General features: G+C 44.4%; 1 protein-coding gene across 1 annotated transcript in view; it reads left to right on the top strand.

Moving 5' to 3' along the window:
- Swap70 (switching B cell complex subunit SWAP70) overlaps window positions 1–24130 on the top strand; it is a 62471-nt gene that overhangs the window by 14345 nt on the left and 23996 nt on the right. Inside the window, exons 2-3 of the mRNA XM_041667081.1 lie at window positions 5430–5570; window positions 21435–21608. Of these exons, the coding sequence (XP_041523015.1) occupies window positions 5430–5570; window positions 21435–21608 (315 nt within the window). The remainder of the gene's footprint in view (window positions 1–5429; window positions 5571–21434; window positions 21609–24130) is intronic.

Below are 24130 nucleotides of genomic sequence, written 5' to 3'. Positions count from 1 at the left end.
TTTTGCTTCTGATTGCTTTTGTTCGATCTGTTTTTCTGCTTTCTCGTGTGGAGAAAGGGCTGATTCTTATGGGAGTGGTTTCCTCAGAGCCTGTGCTGGGAGGAGAGCGTTTCCACACAGAGGTTGGTTGGGTTTGTAGTGGTTCTTCAGTACAGGGGTTGACTCAGCTCTGCTGAGTGCCTGTCACCTTGCTGGGCCCTGGGGACCTGACTGGTGGGGCCGAGGGGGCACTAGCCCATCCATGAAGCCTAGCCACAGTGTGTCTTTGGAGTTCTCTCTTCATAGGCAAGGCAATCTACCAGGAGAGAGAAGGTGGCACAAGGAAAGACCAGAGTGATTGGTTTCTGTTCTAATGCCAGTATCAGGACATGCAAGATGGATTTGGGGCACATCTTCTAATCCTCAGACTTAATATCTTCATTTGATAAAATAGCTCTAGACCTTACTTTTCCTCGCAGTCTCTGAGGTAAACGAGTGGATGCTGAGGGTCTACTCTAAAGGCCCAGGCTGCTGTGGGGGTTTACGAAACTTTCTCGTCTTTTTACTAGTTTGTGGAGGCCAAAGGAGAACCTTGGTGTCATCTTCAGGAATACTGTTAACTTCTTTTGAGACAGGGTCTCTTGTCCTGGTACTCACCATTAGGCTTGACTGGCTGGCCAGCAAGCCCCAGGGATTTCTGCCTGTCTGCACCCCCCTCCTCAGGCTGGGTTTACAAGTGTCATCGTGAGTAACATTTCTGCGTGGGACTGGCAATGGAGCTCAGGTCCTCATGGCTGAGAGGCAAGCCTGTCTACTGACTGGGTGACTTCCTAAGCCCTAAATTTCGATTTCTTTATATATTTTTTTTAAGTTAAGAAACCAAAAACCAAAAACAAGGTATTGTCTAGACTTTTAAAAGAACTGTTGACAAAAGATAATGTCCCCTTAGAAAGTTTCTCATCTGTTTTGTGTTAACTTCTGTGGTTAAACTCTTTGAAGACTTTTTTTTCTAAGCCTTACTATATATAAAAAAAGAAACTGTAACAAAGCTGAACCATCACTCCAAATGGTGACTCTTTTTGTGGAATTAATTCATGAAATGAATTTGGATTAACAATTAAGCATTGGGATTTTTCCTTCCAAAGTTTAGACTTAAACCCAGCTCCTCATTTTATACTGAGGATACTGAGACCAAACCAGTCACATCATCCTAAGGCCCAGGTCTCGTTCACAGTGCTTGTTACTATAATGTGATTAAGTGTGGGAAGAAAGCTACCTCAGAGGGCTGGGGAGTTGGTCAGTGGTCAAGAGTGCTGAGTGCTCTTCCAGAGAACACAGCTTCAATTCCCAGCGCTTACATGGCAGCTCACAACTGGCCGTAACTCAAGCTCCAGGGATCCAACACCTTCACATAGACGTGAATGCAGACAAAGCACCAATGCACATAAAATAAAAAAAGAAAGAAAGAAAGAAAAAAATAAAGAAAGAAAGAAAAACCCCTACCTCAGTTGCTCAGTTGTGGGAGGTCAATGCAGCTGCCCTTGTGTTTACAGAGTGCGGTTCAGCTGTTCAATGCTGAAGTCTAGCGTAGTCATCCAAATCTTCAGGACCGTGGGGCAAACAGGGCGCCTCCACATACAAACAGCAAGCAGCATTTTTTTAAAAAGTAGAACGAGCTGATCTGATTCATTAGGGAAAATGAGAATTCCTGAAAGTGGGAGAGGCGCTGTGGGAAGAATTCCCAGGAACAGCATTCTTCGGAGAACTGAAGAGTCGGGTTTGTTACTAGACAGTGCAGGGCAAGGGTGATGAAACCCGAATTCTGCCCTCAGTTCTGTTTGCTGACCTTCGTCAAGAAAGTTCTGTTTGATTTCTTTGTGCTAGTACTTCCTGTTTCTAAGACGAGAAGGATGCTAAGATGGTGCCCAGGGCCATGGCAGACTTTTCAGTGGAGACCCAAGTGCAGAGACAGGGTAGGCGTGGGAGAGAATGAACTTTGCTTAGGCTTTGCTTTATATTTTTCAATTTAATCTTATTTTCAAAAATATTTAAGAAAAAATGTATTAGGTTTTTCATTTTTCGTTTTGCCTGCATTCATGTCTGTGCACCGTGTGTGCTTGGTGCCAAAGGCGGCCAGAGGAGGGCATGGGGTCCCTTGGAAAGGAGTTAGGGATGGTTGTGAACGACCGTGTGGGTGCTGCAAATCTACCCTGGGTCTGCAAGAGCAACGAGAGCTCTTAACTCCTGAGCCTTTCTCTCTAGCTGGAGAGCTTGGCTTCATTTAGTCAGCTATTTTTCATATCCCATTCCTCCATATGAATGTTTTCTGTTTGTCTCTCACTACTCAAAAGCCACCCTTATTTACTTATTTAACACCCCCCCTTTTTTTTTGAGAGGGGTGAATCTCAAGTCTCAAATGTCCCAGGCTAGCCTTGAACTCAGTATTTAGTTGTGGATGACTTTGAACTGATTAACCTGCCTCCACATCCAAATGCTAGGATTATAAGCACGCAGCACTGTGCATGGTGCATGCCATGCTGGGCATCAAACCAAGGGCCTTGTGCATGTCAACAAAGAATTCTGCTGACCAATCTGTATCCCCAGACACTCCCCATTTATTTTTTCAAAGTGTGTGTGTGTGTGTGTGTGCGTGTGCATGTGTGCGTGCATGTGTGTGTGCATGTGTGTGCGTGTGCGTGCATGTGCGTGTGCGTGTGTGTGCATGTGTGTGCATGTGTGTGTGCATGTGCGTGTGTGTGTGTGCATGTGTGTGCGTGTGCATGTGTATGTGCATGTGTGCGTGTGCATGTGCATGTGTGTGCGTGTGCATGTGTGTGTGCATGTGTGCGTGTGCATGTGTGCGTGTGCATGTGTGCGTGTGCATGTGTGTGTGCATTGTGTGTGCGTGTGCATGTGTGTGTGGTGGTTTAGGTACACATGGGCACATGCACACAAGTTGATGTTGTGTATCTTCCTTAATTGCTCTGCGCTCTGAACCCTGAACCAATTCCAGCTACTCTATGCAGCTAGCTTGTCCCCTGGATCCTCTGTCCCAGCCTCCTGAGTGCTGGGATTACAGGCAGCTGCTATCCCTTCTCTCTTTAGGTTACAAACTCATGGGCCCACCCCTTGCTTTTTTATATGGGTACTAGGATCTGAACTCAGGTTATCCATTATGTCTGTGCAGCAAGCTCTCTGAGCCATCTCCCTTCTTTTGTTTTTCTTTCTTTTCTTTTGTTTTTTAAACTTAAGCGAAAGGAGAGGTATGGAGTGTGGGGTAGCTCAGTGGTGGAGTGCTTGCCTAGCAAGTGTGAAGCTCTTGGTTCTGTTCTAAGAACAGGAAACAAGTTGGACAACAAACACAAAACTTTTTTTTTTTAATTTTTAAAGAAGCTGCTGTGAATCCTGTCTTCTGTCCCTGCCTCCCACTTATTAGTTACCTATGTATTCCTTCAGAATTCCATAGTTTTTTCTCCCTTTTCATTTCTCTTGTGACACTTGAATACTATACCCTTAAAAATGTGGCTGGGCTGGAGAGATGGCTCCATGGCTAAGAGCCCTTGCTGCTCTCGCAGAGGACCTGGGTTCAGTTCCCGGCGTGCACATGGCGGTACAGTCGCCTGTAGCTCCAGTTCCAGGGTCTGAACTGCAGACGCTGCCTAGAAAAAGGTGTAGTTCATCTTGGAATTGTTTTCTATCAGTGTACAGTGAGCTTCATTGTGATCTTAACATTTTATAGACATACCCTAATTTAATCAGTGGTTGGGGATTTTTACTTGGTAAAGTCCCAAGTGATCTTTGTCTGGATGGTGTCTGTGCCTGACATGAGAACTTTTCTCTGTGATTTCTAAACACTTTACAGTATTGAAATCAAACCTAACAAAACCTTGTTCGGTAATTAGGGTATATTTGATAGATAGAGGAAGAAATATATTTAGGGTTTGCCGACTGGTGTGCAAGGCTCCACTGTGCTTCTCTTGGAGGCTCTGCTGGGATGTACAGGATCTGTGTGAGGAACTCCGCCTGTGTTGTAGGGTTGGTAAAAGTCTGCTTTGTGGGGCTTAGGCCCATTAGTAAATTGACTTCCTTAAAACCGGTAGAGCATGCATGAAAGGATCTCCACACAGATGACGCTTTGAGAAGCAAAACCAGTATAGAGAGAAGATATGCAAATGTTCTTTTTATAGATTAGACTTTAATCTAAAAGATCCTAGCTGAAAATAAGTGTATGCAGCAGATGACCTCCTTAGTGAAATTGAAGATGCTTATGTGGATGAATGTGGCCACCCCCCTTTCTGAGATAGGGTTTCTCCGTGTAGTCCTGGTTGTCCTGGCCCTCACTCTGTAGACCAGGCTGGCCATCAACAGAGATCCTCCTGCCTCTGCCTCCCGAGTTGTGGGATTAAAGGCATGTGCCACCACCGCTCAGTGAACATGGCAAAGAGTAGTTACATGTTTAATATTGAACAGATAGGAACTATATTAACCTGGGATTTGACACCTAGGGAGGTTTACAGTGGTTGGAGGAGAGAGTCCAGCCTTGCCTTTGTAACGTGACCTGTTCAGTGTGTAAATGAAATGGAAGGTACTCGAGTTTTAATTTAATGTAAAACTTAAGACAACTGAGCTTGCTGATTCTCTCGTGGGTGCTGAAGTGTGCACTTAGGTTACTACTGTACCACAACAATAGCCCTTTGCCTGTGCTCTGGGATGGCAGCTCCTCCTCTCCCTTCCTCTGCCCTCCCTCCTCTCCCCTCCACCCCTCATTTGTCTCTGGGTGAGAATAGAACCCAGGGCCTCTGCACACCAGGCAAGCACTCTGCCGGTGAACAGCATCTCCAGCTCCCAGACTTCTTTTTTTTTGGTCTATCTGTGATTATTTTTCCATTTTGGTTTTGAGACAAGGTAGCCCAGTCTGGCCTGAACTTTGCTGCCCAGGCTGACTAACTCACAGTTTCCTGTTGAAACCTGTCAAGTGCTAAGCACTGGGATTACAGATGTGTTTTGGCTGACTGACTGTCTTGTGTCTTTTTATACAGATGCTAAACTTAGCCTAAAGCCATAAAAACTTAGATATTAGTACACTTAGAGATTAGTAACTAACACTTGATATATTCATGTGTTAATATGGTCCTTTCTATATAGTTGATGGGAAATGAGCCCAGAGCAGGTGTGTCTTGTCCTGGTCAAACATCTTCTCCAAAATGCTTTATAGCGTTTTGCCAGGTTCTTTCTGTAAACAAGTTCCGACATCCAAGGGGAACTTGACACAGGGAAAAGTTTAATTTTGAACACTTTCTGTTGCCACTGCTCTCTTTCCTCCTTAATGTAGACCAGTTAATATGAAATGACCTTGCGGGAGCCAGGGGCCACTGTGTTGTGTTCACACAGTTAGGGCTTGTGTGGTGGTAAGTGGGTGTCTTTACACTGTTTTTTTTTTCCCCTCTTAGGTCCTTTCGCATAACCTGTGCACGGTGCTGAAGGTTCCACATGACCCCGTTGCCCTTGAAGAGCACTTCAGGGATGACGATGAAGGGCCTGTCTCCAACCAGGGCTACATGCCATATTTAAACAAGTTCATTTTGGAAAAGGTATGATGCTAACTTTTTTTCATGTACAGCTTTGCTTGTTTTGTCTGCAACAAGTAGACCAAGGCAGTCCATGTTGGTGGGTGCATTAAGAAGTTGGGTACAAAGCCAGGTATGAAGCTGGATTTGGTGGTGCACGCCTTTAGTCCTAGCACTTGGGAGGCAAAGGCAAGTGCAGCTCTGAGATCAAGGTCAAGATCAGGGCTACACAAAGAAAGAAAGAAAGAAACAAACAAACAAAGCTGGGTGTGGAGGCCTCAGAAGAAGGGAAGGAGTGAGGTTGAGCTTCTGGTCCTCCCTTCCTCTTCTCTCTGACTGACACTTCCAGGTTGCTTCCCTCTTTGAAATAAGTGTGTTTGTGATACTCTGTGTTTGTTTTCTCTCGGGATGCTTTACTCACCCTGGAAACTAGGGTTTCCCAGGAGCTGCAGCGGTTGTTAAAGAATGAGTGTGATGGAGTTAATACGAATAGCAAAGGGGATGATAATCCAATAATTGATGTGTAGATGTTACACAGCAAACTTCACTCTAGGTTTTATTTATTTATTTATTTATTATGTATACAATATTCTGTCTGTGTGTATGTCTGCAGGCCAGAAGAGGGCACCAGACCTCATTACAGATGGTTGTGAGCCACCATGTGGTTGCTGGGAATTGAACTCAGAACCTTTGGAAGAGCAGGCAATGCTCTCAACCACTGAGCCATCTCTCCAGCCCCTCACTCTAGATTTTTTAAGGGATGTCTTCACATCTTCCCCCGGTTGTCTCCTAGAATGTGCACGAGTTCCTTTTCCTGTTGTTATAACCAAATACCTGACAGGAAGTGACTTAAGGGGGAGATACTTACTGTGGTTCACGGTTTGCTATGATACAGTCCATCCTGGTGTGGAAGGTTTAGCAGTAGGAGGGGCTAGGGACTCTGGCAGCAGGAGGATGAGGCTGCTTGCTCACATCTGGGAAGACCAGTAGATTAGAGGGAGGAATGATTGCTGGAGCTCAGCTCATTTTCTCTTCTTCACTTTTTTTTTTTTTTTTTTTTTTTTACTAAGTCTAGGACTAAAGCCCACAGGATGGTGTCATCCACATTAGGATGGGCGTCTCGCTTTAGTTATGGGATGGTGCCATCCACATTAGGATGGGTCATCTCCCTTCAGTTATGGGACGGATGGGTCATCTCCCTTCAGTTTGGGATGGTGTCATTCACATTGGGATGGGTCATCTCCCTTCAGTTATGGGATGGTACCATCCACATTAGGATGGGCCATCTCCCTTCAGTTATGGGATGGATGGGTCATCTCCCCTCAGTTAGTCCTCTCTGGGAATGGCATCACAGACACACCCTAAGGCAGCAATTCTCAACCCCATGGGTCATGCATGACCTAGGGGTAGTATATCAGATACTTGCATCATGATTCATAACAGTAGCAAAATTACAGCTGTGAAGTAGCAACAAAATAATTTTGTGGCTGGGGGTCACCACGGCATGAGGAACTGTATTAAAGGGTTGCAGCATTAGGAAGGTTGAGAATCTTTGCTCGAAGGTATGTCTGAACACTTGATACCTTAAGTTTTTTTTTTTCCTTTTGGTTTTTTGAGACAAGACCTCTCTATGTAGCCCTTGCTGTGTAGATCAGGCTGGATTCAGACTCATAGAGATTCCCCCGCCCCTGCCTTTTAGAATGTTGGCATTAAAGATATACACCACCATGCCCAGCCATAATCTTAAAAGTTTTGACAATAGTTTGGTGTGGTGATAAATGCCTATGATTCTAGCATTTGGGAGGTAGATGTAGAAGGATCAAGAGTTCAGGGTCAGGGCTGGAGAGGTCTTGAGTTCACTTCTCTCGTGGTAGCTCACAACCATCCATAATGAGATCTGCTGCCCTCTTCTGTTGTGCAGGCATGCATGCAGGCAGAACACGCTATACATAATAAATAAATCTAAAGAAATTAAAAAAAGTTTAAGGTCACCCTCAGCAGTAGAGTAAGTTCAAGGCCAGCCCGGACTACAGAAACCCTGTTTCTAAAATAAAAACAAAGAGAATATTATGGAACATACTGAGGAATTCCAGCATCAGAATTTGTGGGGGCTGAGTCAGTGATGAGGTCGTGGTCCACTGGCTTCATATTCTGAAACACTCTGCCCTGCTGCTGCAGTTTGTTCCCCTTGGTAGAGTGTGTTTTTAGATTTGAATTTTAAGTTTTGAAACACTATTATAGTCTGGTAGTTTAAAGTCCTGTAAGTGGGAGAAAAGATAGAAGCATTGAGAAAGTCCAAACTGAACCACTAAATTTGGAGCAAAACTGTTGTGGAGCCAGTGAGGGTGTGGTGGAATAGTGAGCCCTGTTCCTGGCTGTCTGGCCATCCTGCTATTCAAGGGCTTTGGGGTTAGATTCTGAAATTTGGTTTGGGGAGAGAAAAAGCCCAAAGTGTGAAGGCTGCTGGCAGAAGATGTCAGGGCTGCTGCTCCTTCTGCGGTAAAATATGAACTGTTAATCACACACTTGCTAGACGTTTGTCCGAGTTCATGTGGCTTTGCTGGATCCCAGTGTTAGCCCTATGAGCAGAAGCAGTTCAGCCAATACGAGGCAATAGATTAAAATGATTTTTAAATTACGTTCTGTGTATTTATTGCCTGTATGAGGGTGGGAGAGGGTGCACTTGTGGAGGTTAGAGGTCCACTTGGAGAAGTCAGCTCTTCCTACTCTGTGGGTTCTGGAGATTGAACTTAGTCTTCAGGCCTGGTGGCAAGCGCCTTTATCCGCTGAGCCAGTTTAGCACCTCCAGCAGTGTTCCTTTAGCTGCACTCTTAAAGACTAAGTCCTCTTTCTCCGAGTTACTATTATTATTATTTTCTACATAGGGGAAGTAATGGTTAAAGGCAGGGGTGGAGTTACTTTGAAAACTTTCTGAGAATCTCAGACTGCCTCTGCTTCCGTCTGGTTGTCTCAAGTGCTTTAAGATTGCCTCTCTTCTTTAGTGTTTGTGTTCATTGCTTGCTTTCCCCAAGTCTTCTGGTTTTGTCTGGATTATTACTCTGAACAGTCTAAGGCCCTGAAATACATTCATTGTATTGAAGCCTGATTTCCAAAAAGTAACTTTCATATTTGGCTTCTGCATTTACTTCCTGATAGTCATTCCTGATGTTTGTCACACTGGTAGAATTTACTTCCAGTTTTCCTGAGACCTCAGGTGACTAAGCAGTCTGTTGTTCTTTATGAAATATTTTGCCTGAGTGTTAATTTTGTTAAATTCCTTCTTTAGTGAAAGGATTTGAAATTCCAGTTTTGTGGGCTTTCTTCTTCCTCCTCCCCCTCCCTACCTCTCTTCTTCCTCCTCCCCCTCCCTCCCTCTCCTCTTCTTCTTTTTGAAACAAGATCTTATACTTGGATTACTTGATGGTGAATAATTGAAGACATAGGCCAGTTATTACTTTGAAAACAGCTTATTTCTAACTAGCTACACAAAATAGTTGTTCTGCCTCGGCAGGCTTTTGAGACAGTCATTCTTCCGTGAGATCTGTGGCTGATGAGGCTCGCTGGTCCTTGCTGTGGTCAGCTCTTGCCCTGTGTATTAAAGGTTCGTCCGCGCGATGTGATTGAAGCTGGCAATCCATTGGCCACTGCCACATTCACGTTGGCGATGCCGGTGCTTCCCAGCAGCACCCCCTTGTTTTGTTCTCATTTGTGTTTTGGAAGCACACACAGAGAGAAGCACATGGTACACCAGCTCAGTGTTTCCTCTGAGGCCTGCAGCCTCTGTGTTCTGCCCTTCCAGCCTCCCATTTCTGCAGTTTTCCTTCTCTATACTTTCTTACCATGTTTGCTACTCATATACTAGTTGCATTTCTTGCTTAAAAAATCTGTTCTTTTTTTAAAGTTTTTTTTTTGGTAGAGTTACTGAAATTAAAAATATGTATGTGCATGAGTGTTTGCCTGCATGCATGTCTATGTGCCCCATTCACGCAGTGCCAAAGGAGGCCAAAAGAGGTCATCAGAGCCCCTGAACCTGGAGTTACACATGGGAACGGAACTGGGGTCTTGTGTAGGAGCACCAAGTGCTCTTAACCACTGAGTCATCTTTTGAGCCCCTTGGTTTCTTCTATTAATTGAATTCTATACATTTGACTCTTAAAATTCCTCAGCTGTCACTGAGCATGAACGGTGTTGTTAGTTAGGTTTAGCTGAGGCCTTTTCATGTTCTTTCTCACTAGATCTACCTTTGTTGTTTTAAAGTTAAGTAGGTTTATAAAAACTTTTATTTTATATGTATGGTGTTTGCCTTTATGTCTCTGCACTGTGTGTGTCCCTGGTGCCTGCAGAGGCCAAGAAGACGGTCAAATCTCCTGGAACTGGAATTACAGATGTTGTGGACCCCCACATGGGTGCTGGGAATCAAACCCATGTCTTCTGGGAGAACAGCCAGTTTTTTTAACTGCTAAGCCTGAAAGTTCAGTAGGTTTAATTTGCTGCAATGACCAAATTGCCTTCCAGAGAGATTTTCATAATATTTATCAATCATAGAGAGCTGTATATGCATTCCTATCATTTTGGAGGGAAAGGAGGTGGTTTGAGACAGGTTTATGTAGCCCATTCTGACCTCAGATTTGCTCAGTTGCCAAGAATGACCTTGAACTCCTGATTGTCCTGTCTATACCTTTGTAGGGTTAGGAAAACAGGCGCACATCACTATGCCTTGCTGAATGTAGACAGAAGTTTCTGTCCTACCTGGTCCCACAGCCGTTCAGTTCCAAAGAAAAACAGAGGCTTATATTAATTACAAACTGTTTGGCCTATTAGTTCAGGCTTATTATTAACTAGCTCTTACAACTTAAATTAACCCATAATTCTTGTCTATGTTTAGCCACATGGCTTGGTACCTTTTCTCAGTAAGGCATTCTCATCTTGCTTCTCTGCATCTGGATGGTGACTGCATCTCTGCCTTTCCTCTTCCCAGAATTCTCCTAATCTCATAGCTCCACCTATACTTCCTGCCCAGCTACAGGCAAATCAGTGTTTTATTAAACTAACATGAGTGACAAATCTTTACAGTGTACAAGAGCATTATCCCACAGCAGCTGGAGGCTGTGGGCTTTTGAGTAAATAAGGGGTTTCATGCTAAGAGCCACCAGGGACCTCATGCTCCTGAAGACCATGACTGGCACAGTAAATAAACAGCAATGTGGTTTAAAGAAATAACGTGTGTAAAAATAGCAGTGTTGGCACCAAATTCACATTCTGTGCAATTTACCTATTTAACCTTATAGTTTGGTGGGTTTTGATATGGATAGTTTGGTATAACCATCACCACAACCAAGTTTAGGATGTTTTTGTTAATGTTATAGAATCAAATTTGATTCTATAGCATTCATAATCTCCTCCGCCACAGCTCTAGGCAAGTACTTGTCTACACGTTGCCTGTTTTGGCATTCATTAATGATGGAATCCTCCCATGTCCAGCTTTTGTGTCTGGTGTCTGTCACCTCACCTCTTTCCAGGCTTATCCTTGGAACAATCTTCCTTTATTTTCTTCTTTCTTTCTTTCTTTCTTTCTTTCTTTCTTTCTTTCTGATTTTCGATACAGGGTTTCTCTGTAGTTTTTGGTGCCTGTCCTGGAACTAGCTCTTGTAGACCAGGCTGGCCTTGAACTCACGGAGATCCGGAGATCCGCCTGCCTCTGCCTCCTGATTGCTGGAATTAAAAGCGTGCACCATCAGTGACCGGTTAGAATCATAGTTTTAAAATTTTTTTTTAAGGATTTAGTTTTAATTTTATTTGTGTATGTGTACATTCAAGCATGTGTTGTGTGTGTGTGTGCATACATGTGCATGCAGTGCCCTCAGAGTCCAGCAGAGAGCATCAGGATGATGGGCCACCTGACATGGGTCCTGGAAACTGAATTTCGGTTTCTCTGCAAAGATGCAGGAGCAGCAAGTGAAGAGGCATCTCTTCAGTACGCCCCTCCCCAAACACTCTCTCACAGACTACCATGCTTGGTTCATACCTTTATCAATTGAACATTTGGACTGTGCACTTTGGTGTGACGGCTTTGACCTTTTCTCTTTTCCTCTAATTACTGAGGCTCTTCCTGCTTCCTCTGCTGTCACGCCTTCACTTTAGAACACAGTCAGTTCTTGATCATCCTCTGGTCACTTCCTCAGGTAGTGCCCCACCCTCTCGGAGTGCTGGAATTCTCCAGCATTCTGTGTTTCTCCGTTATTATCAGTAGTGTTGGAGGATCTGATTCAGTGTCAGGAGTGTGAGCCCTGTGCCAGCAAGGTCAGCAGCTCACTGCTCTCCAGTTTAGTACAATGACTGGTACCCAGTGAATGCTTACATTGTTTTCTAAAGACTCTGTAGCCCAGGCAGGCCTTGAACTCATGGCAGTCCTCCTGCCTCATTCTTCCAAGGGCTAATATATATATATTATTATATATAATATATAATAATATATGGGCATGAGCCACCATACAGCTCCTTTACAACTCTGTAAGCAAATGAACAAATGCACCCTGCATAGCACATGGGATGCAGATGTAAATAAAATATGGCCTTATATTGGAAAGGATTTGTGGTGTGCGTGTGTGTACGTGTGTACTAGAGCAGTGCTTCTCAGCCCTCCTAATACTGTGACCCTTTAATACAGCTCCCCATGTTGTGGTGACCCCAACCATAAAATTATTTTCATTGCTATTTCACAACTGTAATTTTGCTATTGTTATGAATGATAATGTTAACATCTGTATTTCCTGATGGACTTAGGCGACCCCTGTGAAAAGGGGTCATGATGCATGGTTGAGAACCATTGAACTTGAGTAAATACAGAGCTTTACCAGAGAATGTAGAGCTTGGACTCGGGAGGGAATTTGGAGGAGGAATTATGTGTGTGACTACATTAAGAGCCTCCCCCCTTTTCCTTCTGCCTTTTCCTAGCTCCACACCTTTGCTCTGGTTTTATGGTTCATAAAATGATTATGTTGTTCTAGTCATATAAAACTTCTTGTTTTCTGACATACCGGACATGAGCCCAGGGTCTAGTGCAACTGAGTCACAGCTACCGCCCACACTGGTTGTTCTTTCCCCACCGCTTCTCCAGGCTAACTAACTAGCCTGTGAGGTCTCTGGCCCCATCTCTCTGCATCCGGGAGTGCTGCCATTACAGACCAGCTTTATGTGAAGTCTGGGGATTTGAACTCTGCTCCTTATGCTTGTGTGGCAAACACTCTCCCCAGTGCCTGCTCCCTACCTTTTGTTGTTTTTTAAGGCAGTATTTTGCTGACTATCCTGGACATTCTGTGTAGACCAGGCTGTCCTTGAACTCACAGAAATCTGCCTGTCTCTCCTTCCTCCTTCCTGAATGCCTGATAAAAAAAAACCCAAAAAAACAAAAAACAAAAAAACTAATGTGCTACCATTGCCTGGTTTGGTTTGTGTCTTTTTGAGATAAGATTGTGTATCTTTGCCGCCATGCCGCCCTGCTAGCTCATCCTTACCATTTTAAAGTGTACATTGTAGTAGTGGTCAGGACATTTTCTGCTCCATCATCCCTTGGGGAAATCCTGTATTCTTCTGGCTCACTCTCAGTTCTCCGTTTCCCCAGTCCCTGGGAAACTAGTAACTTCCTATCTGTTTCATAGGTTAGTGGAACTGTATGATCTGTGGTCTTTTGTGTCTGGTGTCTTTCATGTTTTGCACATGTTACAGGATATATAAATAATTTATACTTTTGTGGCTGAATAATATCCTATTGTATTGATATACCACATTTTATTTACAAATTCTTTGGCAGAAAAATTCCCTTTTCTTCTTTTGTTCTTCCTATTTTTAGAATCATATCCAGCCGAGTAGGTGGGAAAGACTTATTTTTAAGCCTTCAACAATCAACACGGAGCAAGCTGTAAATCGATATAATAAACAGTCTCTTAAACTTTGTCATCTCCCTGAAGTCCTTTGACACTCCACCCTACACCTGGGTGTGGAGGCCAGAGCGAGTGTAGCATTTGATGTGTTCGTCTGTCTCACTGTTCCCAGATTCACAGAGACAAGGAAATATGAGGTAGCAAGTGTGTCTTACTTGAAATGGAACCTCCCACAAGTAATAAACATTTCCATCGGCTCAGCTGAAGCCAGGTGTGATGGCGTAGGTCAAAGCCCTAGAACCTAAGGGCACTTAGGCAGGAAGAGCATAAGATTGAGGTCAGCCGAGGCTACACAGTGGGACCTTTGTCACAGACAGACACACGGAGGACGTGGCGTTTGTGAAGCATGATTGGATGTCTCCAGCCTGCTGCTTGTCTCTCGCCTCGTCTGTTTCTGAGCTCTTTCTTCATCCTCTTTCTTTCCTCAAAGGCCACCACCTGCATTCCATGCGTATTTCCCTCATGTAAGAAAAAGCTCTATGATATGTGCTGCAAATGGATGGGTAATTTTAGGTGAAATTACTTCAGATTGATTTAGTCTTTGACAGTGTCACACAAATATTCTGGTCTCTCTCTTCCCTCTACTCTCTCTTAGCTCTACTTCCCCTCTCCTAAGTCCTGATCCCATTTCCATGTCTTTCTGTTATACCTGGGGCTTACTCTACGATCCACTGATCTAACCAGGGTCCCATGTTATGGGGACAAGTGTGGAGTTTCTGCTGGAGTATGCCAACACCATTGGCCACCTTACTGAGGACTGAGACTTCCTCTCCCCAAGAAGCCTTCATAGTCACTAGCTCCCTTCTTGGTCAGGCCTCATGAGCCCCTCCCAAGTAATTTTTCTTGGAGATTTACGGAAACAGGTGAGCTTTTACAATGTGCTTTTCCCACTGTGAGGTTCCTCTGTACACTTGGACCTGTTTGCTTGGTCATCCTTTCACAGAAGTGTGCGCAGACAGACACTGAGGGTCCCTCTTCTTACCCTGTATATGATCAGAGCATCCTATAGTCAAATAGTTGGTAGGTTTATTATTCTTTTATTTTATTTTAAAGACAGGCTATCACTATGTAGCCCTGTAACTCTGTAGACTGGGCTGCCCTCATCATTACAGAGATCCATCTCCCTCTGCCTCCCAAGTACTGGGATTAAGGTGTGCACCACCATACTTGGCTGTATTTATCAAGAGCACATGTATCTATTTATTCTTATTTTTAGAACTTCAAAAGTCAGCCGGGCGGTGGTGGCGCACGCCTTTAATCCCAGCACTCGGGAGGCAGAGGCAGGCGGATCTCTGTGAGTTCGAGGCCAGCCTGGTCTACAAAGGGAGTTCCAGGACAGGCTCCAAAGCCACAGAGAAACCCTGTCTCGAAAAACAAAAAAAAAAACAAAAACAGAACTTCAAAAGTCATATTTTGGCATATGTATAGGACATTCCTGAAATCCAAGTTGAATTTAGCATATGCCTCATGTAAAAAGCTTTTGTCTCTTGTTTTGAATTCTACCTGATTGAGAGGCGATGGATTTTGTACTTTTACAGATGTGGTAAATGCGCAGGCTTTTTTCTCTAGCTGTTTCTAACAGTGCTGCAGTGGATGTGAGGTCCAGTGTCTCTTCTAGGCCCCGTTTTCTGTTCTTTTGGATATTTACCCAGTAATGAGATTGCTGGGTCGTGTGATGGTTTCATTTTTAATTTCTGAAGAACGTCTATACTGCTTTTCTCAGTAACTGCACCAGTTTTCAGTCCGAGCAGCAGCGCACAAAGGGTTCTGTTTCCCCAGCACTCAGAAGGCAGAGGCATGCGAATCTCAGAGTTCAAGGCCAGCCCTGACTACAGAGTGAGTTCCAGGACAGCCAGGGGTACACAGAGAAACCCTGTCTCAAAAAATTCAAAAAACGGGGGGGGGGGGGGGGGCGGGGCTCAGTTTGTTCTTACCTCATGTTTCCTTGGTTGTGGCCGTCTTACTTACTGACAGGTAAGAGTTGATAGCTCATTGTATTTGATTTGCAATTCCCTGTGAGAAGTGTTTTGAACATCTTTTCATAGGCTTATTGGCTATTTGTAGATATTCTCTGGAGATATATATATATATATATATATATATATATATATATATGCTTGTCTAGTCAAGCCCTTTGTTAAGTTGGGTAATGTCATTGAGTTGTAGGAGTGTGTTCAGCTTTCTGTGATTGTCCTCTTTTAAATGCACACTCATGAGCCCGGCGGTGGTGGCGCACGCCTTTAATCCCAGCACTTGGGAGGCGGAGGCAGACGGATCTCTGTGAGTTCAAGACCAGCGTGGTCTACAAGAGCTAGTTCCAGGACAGGCTCCAAAACCACAGAGAAACCCTGTCTCGAAAAAGCAAAAATAAATAAATAAATAATAAAAAAATAAATGCACGCTCACTAAAGACAGGATTGCACTGCTGTTAGAATGTCTTGAGATGGGCTGGGTGTGGCTTGGCTGTTAGAGGCTAGGCTACAACCAAAAATATAGGATGTCTTGAAGTGTTACTTCTCTTTTCCCTGAGAAGTCGTATAGTTTTAGGTCTTTAATTGATTTTGACCTCCTCCTCCTCCTCCTTCTTCTTCTTTATTTTTTTTATTTTATTTTTTATTTTATTTTTTGAGATTTCATATAGACCAGGCTGGCCTTGAACCTGCTAAGTAGCTACAATGATCTCCTGTAGTGCAAGCTGGTCTTGAACCGCTATGTAACTACAGTCTCATATAGTCCAGGCTGGCTTGAACCTGCTTTGTAGCTACAGTGATCTCAGTAGTCCAGGCTGGTCTTGATCCCACTGCCTAGCTACAAGTGTTCTTGAGTTGCTGATCTTCCTGCTTTCACACCCAAGTGCTGAGGTGACAGTTATGAGCCACCTTGTCCAGTTCTGTGGTGTTGAGGATTGAACTCAGGGACTTTTTTTTAAAAATAACTAATTTATTTTAAAACAATCTTCTCATTTTACATACCAATCCCAGTTCCCACTCCCTCCCCTCCACCCCATCCCCTATCCACTCCTTAGAGAGGGTAAGGCTTCCCATGGGGAGTCAACAAAGTCTAGCACATCACTTTGAGGCAGGACTAAGGCCCTCCCCACTATATCTAGGCTGAGAAAGGTATCCCTCCATAGGGAGTGGGCTCCAAAAAGCCAGTTCAAGCATTAGGGATAAATCCTGATCTCACTGCCAGTGGCCCCACAGACTGCCCCAGCCATACAACCGTCACCCACATTCGGAGGCCTAATTTGGTCCTGTGCTGGTTCCCGTGCTGTCAGTCCGGAGTCAGTGAGCTCTCATTAGCTCAGGTCAGCTGTTTCAGTTTCCCCATCGAGGTCTTGACCCCTTTGTTCATATCATCTCTCCTCTCTCTCTTCTGTTCTTTGCTGGGGATCTCTGGAACTCACTCTGTTCACTGAGCCATAGCTCCAAATATTTTGAGTTAAATTCTGTATATGGGTTAGGTAAAGAGCATTCTACTACGTGTTGATACCCAGTCTTTGAAACACTACTTGTTGAAGAGATGGCCCTTTCCTTGTGTATTCTTGGCCCTTTAGTGAAGATCATGTGATTTTATCCTTGATGACTTAATTCTATTCTGTCTGTCTCCACGTCTGTCTTCATGTCAGTAGCATAATGCTTTGTAATTATTTTTAGGTTAGGAAATGCGAGGCCTCCGGTTTGGTTTCTCTTTCTTTTGTGAGACTGTTTTGACTATTTAGAGTCCTTTGAGATTCGTATGAATGTTAGGATTTTTTTTCTGGGTCTAGTTCTGCAAGAAAACACATTGGCATTTTGGCAATCTGTAGATTACTCTAGGTGTTTTGAACATCTTAGGTTTCTAGTCCATGAACATAGATGAGATGCTGTCCTTCTTGTTTATAGCTTTTATATATTTTCAGCAGTGAAATAGTTTTCATTGCAAGTCTTCACCTTCTTGAAAGTGAATTTCTAAAAGCCTTACTGTTTGCTGAATATAAGATTCGGTCATCTACATTAGGTACTGAGTTTTCCTTATTTTCCTTGCCTCACTGCTTTGGCTAGTACTTGAAGTATTATATCAGGAAGTAACAATGGCGGATGTCTTTGTCTTATTCCTCCCTTAGAGGAAAAGCTTTCAATTTCTCATCATTGAATGTGATGTATTATTTTTCCAGAGTTTCACTGTGCAGTCCATGTTGGCCTCAAACGCATTTCCTCTGCTTGAGCCTCCCAGGTGCTGGGATTGCAGGTGAGGAGCACCACACTTAGCCAACTTCCAATTTGTTGGTTTTAACCCAGGATGACCTTGAACTCATTACCAGATAGAGGAGAATGACCTTGACTTCCTGTTCCTCCTGCCTCCATCTTCCACGTGCTGGGATTCCACTTGGATGTGCATGCTTTCTGTGCCCAGTCTGAAGTTCTTTTTCTGGTACCATTCATTCTTGCTTTGTTTCTCGGTCCGTGGTCATCATCGTGCCATTATCTAACTGATGCCTTACAAATCCTCCTCTTGTAGGTTGTATTTCCCCTTCCCTTGTTTTTAGATATCTCTAAATATTCCTAGAACATCAACTTGAAGATGCCCGCAGCTGAACACCTCCCTTCCTTCACAAAGCTAGGGAGTTTTGTGCACGTGTTTGGTACTCATGCATTCTTACCAACATCCCCTTGTTGCCACCACTGTCTTCTGAGCTCATGCATTCTTACCAACATCCCCTCGTTGCCGCCACTGTCTTCTGAGCTCATGCATTCTTACCAACATTCCCTCGTTGCCACCACTGTCTTCTGAGCTCACGCATTCTTACCAACATCCCCTTGTTGCTGCCACTGTCTCCTGATCCCCCTACCTTCTATCTACTGAAAATCCTCTTATGTGGTGATAGTTTGTGCTGTCACAGATAAAGCTGCCTGAAGATCAGAGTGTGGAGCTAACCACACTAGTTAACCATAGAGACCAGGCGGTGGTGGCACACACCTTTAGTCCTAGCACTTGGAAGACAGAGGCAGAGGATCTTTGTGAGTTCAAGGCTATTCTGGGCTACGCGAGGTCGAATCAGTCTAAAAGAGAAACAGAGCCAAGTGGTGGTGGCTCACATCTTTATCCCAACACTAGTGGGGTAGAGATGGGAAGGGATATATGGCAGGGCAGAGAGAAGAATGTAAGGCGGGAGGAGACAGGAGCTCAGAATTCAGTCTGAGGTTTCGTAGGGACAGGGTCTCCCCTTTGATCTGAGAATTCAGTAGAGTTAAGAACTAGTGGCTGGCTGGTTGCTCTGCTTTTCTGATCTTTCAACATTAACCCCTATATCTGACTCTGGATTTTTATTATTGAGACCAGTTAGAATTCACACTACACTCTTATGTAATATGTCAGTGTTTTTAGTGTGCTTTTCACAAACACAGCCTGCTTCTACCTTTAAAACCTTTGCTTGCTTCCCCTCGTGCTTAGACATAGCATAAGTAAATTTTATTTCAGTTTGCCTCTGGCATTTGATCTGCCATCTTCCTGCTGGTCAGCCCAGGTTGGCTGCACACTGTCCCGTGCATGTGAGTGCATACTGCTGCTACCATGCCTTTGCTCCAGCTATTTCCTCTCCTGCCTTTCCTTGTCTTTGTCAGTGCACCTGATCTAAAACAAACAAAAGTGTCTGCACCCGTGTAGATGCCGTAATGCATGTGAGTGTGTGACAGTCAGAGAACCACTTAACATGGGAGTCAGTTCTCTCTTTCCACTATGTGGGATCCAGGTATCAAACTCAAGTCATAGACTTAGCAGTAAGTGCCTTTACCTGAGCCATCTAGGTGACCTTCAGCATCCTTTAAGGCCCGCTTTGAATGCCAACTTTTCTGCATCAAGTACCAAGCTGGCATCTGTACTTTTTTTTTAAAAAAAAAACTTTATTTAACTTTATTTCATGTGCATTGGTATAAGGATGTCAGATTCTCTGGAACTGGAGCTACAGACAGCTGCGAGCAGCCATGTGGGTGCTGGGAATTGAACCCCGGTCCTCTGGAGGAGCAGTCAGTGCTCTTAACCCCTGAGTCATCTCGCCAGCCCCTGTACTTTTTTTTTTTTTTTAAAAATCTTTTATGATTTGACTTCTGTTCACTTAGAAAAGTGAATCCCCAGAATTATGGTGCATGATGTGAAACTCCCAAAGAACCATTAAAGAAGTTAAGTTAGAAAGAAAGAAAGAAAGGAAAGAAAGAAAGAAAGAAAGAAATAAAGGAAAAAAAGGAAGGAAGGAAGGAAGGAAGGAGAATACCATATATCAAGGCTGAGCAGGAATCTATACTTTTGTGCACACGTTATTTCCCTTATGGCCTATCTTTCACTTAATGTTTTTTTGTTTTGTTTTGTTTTTTGTTTTTCATAATGTGGGTAGGCTGGTGGCAGTGGCTGGAACTAGTTCTGCAGAGATAACCTATGTCACACAGGGACCTCCATCTACTGAGTTTTGCAAATGGTTTGACATCGTGGAAAGAGTTGGCCTTTAAGCTTTAGCTTTGATGTGTGCCAGTCATGTGACCTTGAACTGTTTCCTGGTCTAGAAAACAGGGATGATATTTAACTTAGAAAACTAATATGAAGTCTAAGTCAGGGCTAGGAGTAATGTACAAGTTCAAATGCTTGCCTAGCATTTATGAGACTCTGGGTTCCGTTCCTAGCACCTACGTGTATGCGTTGGGGGGTGGGGGGGGGCGTTGAGATGGCTCATCTGGTAAATCTGCTTGCCACCAAGTCTGACAGCTTGAGTTCGGTCCCCAGGATCCACACGTTGGAAGGAAAGAACTGACTCCTAAAAGACATCCCCTGACCTTCACATATAAATTAGTCTTCAGTAAATGGTGTTGGGGCTAAATAAATAAGCAAGTAAAGAGGCCCTTGCTGCCTCTTCCCATCCACAGATCTGCCTCATGTGGTGGAAGTGACAGCCGAACGAGATGGACAGAGTACAGAGAGCATTCTCTGCTCCTCAGAGTCCGGTTTGCCAAACACAGGCATCTCCCGAGGCCAGCAGGGGCTTCTTCATGTGACACACAACACAGCTAATTTCTCCAAAGAAAATAATACATGCTTTGCTCCTTGTCTTGCTCACCAGCTCCTCCTTGGTGCCTCCCATATTGTCCCAGAATGTGGCTTTAAAAGTGAAAATCACCGAGCTTACCATGAGTGATCAGCTTCTTCCTGATCCAGTATTCACCTCTGTAGCCTCAGTTTCCCTGTGTCCTCTGCAGTGGGCATTTTCCAGGATTGATCTGTCCGGCCTTTGAACCCTTCTGAGAGAAATTTCCCAGCGTCTTGGTCGGGGAACAAAACCTGTCTCACATGGTGTGATGTTTTTACTCTTGGCTTTTTTGGGAGGCCTACCACCCCACTCCCAAATAAACCACACACAGAGGCTTAGTCTTAGTTATGAATAACCAGCCTTAGCTTGGCGTGTTTCTTGCCAGCTTTTCTTATCTTAAATTATCCCATCTACCTTTGGCCCCAGGGCTTTTATCTTTCTCACCCCTGCATACCTTTTCTCTCCTTCTTACACCGCACCTGGCTGTGTAGCTGGGTGGCTGGGTGGCCGGCCCCTGAAGTCCTCCTCCCTCTCTCATTCCCAGATCTTTTTTTCCTCTTCCAGATTTCTCCTCTGTTTATCCTCTCTGCCTGCTAGCCCCACCTGTTTCTCTCTCCTGATTTGCTATTGGCTGTTCAGCCCCGTATTAGACCATCAGGTGATTTAGACAGGCACAGTAACACAGCTTCACAGAGTTAAGCAAATACAACATAAAGTAATACCCCTTAAAATTATATTCCCCAGCACATATGGAGACACAGGAAAGGACAGGCCCTCGTTTTCCCTGCTCTCTGACACCTGAACATGAGGCTATGCCCCAGGCCCAGTAGAGACCCACTGTAGTGTGTGACCCTATTTCAGACTGGCTCACAAATTTTCTTCTTTCCTTCTTAGGTCCAGGACAACTTTGACAAGATTGAATTCAATAGGATGTGTTGGACCCTCTGTGTCAAGAAAAACCTCACAAAGAATCCACTACTCATTACAGAAGAAGACGCATTTAAAGTGTGGGTCATCTTCAACTTTCTGTCTGAGGACAAGTATCCATTACTTATTGTGCCGGAAGAGGTAAGGCGTGGCCTTGGGGAGTCTTTAGATGTCTGGGTACTGAGTAGGCCTGGCCAGCAAACATTTGCGTTGATTTAGTGTTGGTATTTGAGACAGTATTTTTTGGATCAGAGGCAAAAACAGGTTGAGTTTTTCAGGACGTATTAAGGATTTTGGGGTAGGTCCCACCCTTGGAGATTTGCGAGGACAGTGAGGCTCCCTCTTGTAATTGCCGTGATTGCTGATGAGTCCGTCCTCATGATATCTGAAGACCGTTTGCTCAGTGCAAGGGACAACATGATTTTCAGTCCTTGTGGAAGAACCCACTGATGCTCTGTGGGAGATACATAGGATCCAGAATGTTCTCTCACTGTGTTAGGAGTAGGTACTAGTCCTGTTTCAAACTCTAGGGTGCTGGCTGTTTCCTGGCCCTCCCACAGCAAATGAAGTCACCTCTTGCTGCTCAGTCTGTATTGCTCCCCCAGGAATTCCAAAGTGCGGGCACCGGGAATAGGAATAGGTCTCTGTGCTGTTTTCTGGGAACCAGGGATGCAGGAAAGGTTTGGCCAGGCAAGGATCTTTATGAATCACGATGACAGTTTCCTGTATGAGGCGGCTACATTCATGAAATCGTGATTATGATGTTGTTGAGTCCTGTGGCTGAACTTTTGGGTCTCTGCAGAGTCCTCTGCAGAGCACAGCTAGCTGATCTGTACTAGATAATGTCATAACCAGCAGATCAAACTTTTATCCTCTTGCTGCTGTCCTCTCGTGTCGATAGGGCCTGGTTGTGGAGAAGTACAGGCAGGTTTCAGACCGGGCCCACTAGAGGTAGCAGAATGTTTTAGTTTAAAGCATGCTTTTTGAAACAGACTGATTTTTGAAACCCAACTTTACCACTTATCCACAGAGTAACAAATTAATCTCCCAGTCCGGGTCTCCCCATCTTTAAAATGGAGATGGTTGTTTTCCTGTGAGGCTGAACAGGTTGACATACGAAGCATTTGACGTGGTGCCATGATCCGTGCTCACTAAAGAGATGTATTCGTGTGTTTTGGTAGCGAATGACTGTATGACAAGCTGATGAGCAAGTGCGTATCTGGAGAGGCTGTGGCATGTCTGGTGGTGTAGGAAAATACACAGCTGGAGCTTGAGAGGTCAGGGCTGGGGAGAGACTGGAGAAAGCATCGGGGGGAGGGTTAGGGCAGGGGCAGGGATCCTAGTTGGAGTTGTAAGAGCCAAGGAACCTTGGGGCTGTTTCTCTGGTAACAGGAGGAAGTAGAATTGGTAAAGGAAGTAGAACTGGGCAGATAAGAGGAGATGCATGAGAATCTTAAATTGCAGAAAAACCAGATAGTGGTAAGAAGGGGCCCCTGGATTTAATAATAGGTAGTCTTGCTAACAAGGGAAAGGCAGTTTCTATGGTAGTGGGAACAGTTCTTAGTGTTAACTCTGATAATGCTGTAGTATCAAGTATGCATGATTGTTAAAGGGGAAGGAGAAAGCAGCATCTTAGAACAGTGCCCAGCACAACCCAGAGAGCGAGTGGAATAATGGTGGCCTAAAGAGGCACTTGACAGACATAGCCGCCGCTCAGATCTCTGCGCATGCTATTTTTTTTTTTAAGAAAAGAATTTTGTTTTATTCTCACTACTACTATTACTACTTTATGTGGATGAGTATTTTGCTTGTATGTTTGTCTGTGCACCACATGTGTGCCCTTGGAGGTCAGAAAAGGGCATTGGATTTCCCAGACCTGGAGTTATGGAAGGTTGTTTGCCACCATGTGGGTACAGACAGCGGTCTTAGCTGCTGAACCATCTTTCCTGCCCCACATAAGATTTCCAACATGGTGGGGTTTTTTTTTTTTTTTTTTGAGACAGGATCTTTCTACAGAGCCATGGCTATCATGGAACTCAATTTGTAGACCAGGCTGGTCTCAGAGATCTGCCTGCCTTTTCCTCCTGAGTGTGGGGATTAAAGATATGTGCCTTCGGGCCCTGCTTTCCAGTATGGTCTTTGAGGGTATTTTTGCAGCCACACTCAGAATTGCAAGTTTATTCATGTGTTGGAATTAATCTTGACCTTTTGGATTTTTCTGTCACTATAATATTGTGGCGGACCTGAAAGCCTCATTGTCTTGTTTTCAGAAATAGTGATTACGTAGCAAGGGCGTGTGCTTGCTTTGTTTATGGACAAGGTAAGTGCTTTCCTGATTTGGGGGCCTTGCCATCACTGGGCCACCACTGTGGTGAGCCTCCTGATGACTGAGCTTCCATGGGCCTGTTTCTGCTGCGGCCCAGAGCCCAGCCAGGTGCTCCCGCGTGCTTATCTCCACTGTGGCTGGCTGACGTGAGCATTGGTCTTCTTTCAGACATGTTACGCCTATTTGGGAAGGGAATGGTCTCTCTTTGGTCAGTGGATTTGTCATGGATTGTGTGGGCTTCCTCTGTGCCTCAGCCTCTCCTCTCAGGGTCAGAACTGGGAACACAGAGCTGCATTTCCAGCCCTGGGGAAGGTCGAGCCTGCCTGGTTTACATGAC

The sequence above is a fragment of the Microtus oregoni genome, unplaced genomic scaffold (genome assembly GCF_018167655.1).
Source record: "Microtus oregoni isolate MIOR12 unplaced genomic scaffold, Mior012 000016F_ref0000370, whole genome shotgun sequence".
NCBI classification, from domain to species: domain Eukaryota; kingdom Metazoa; phylum Chordata; class Mammalia; order Rodentia; family Cricetidae; genus Microtus; species Microtus oregoni.
The sequence above is the reverse complement of the archived record's forward strand: the minus strand, read 5'-3'. Positions and strand labels throughout refer to the sequence as shown.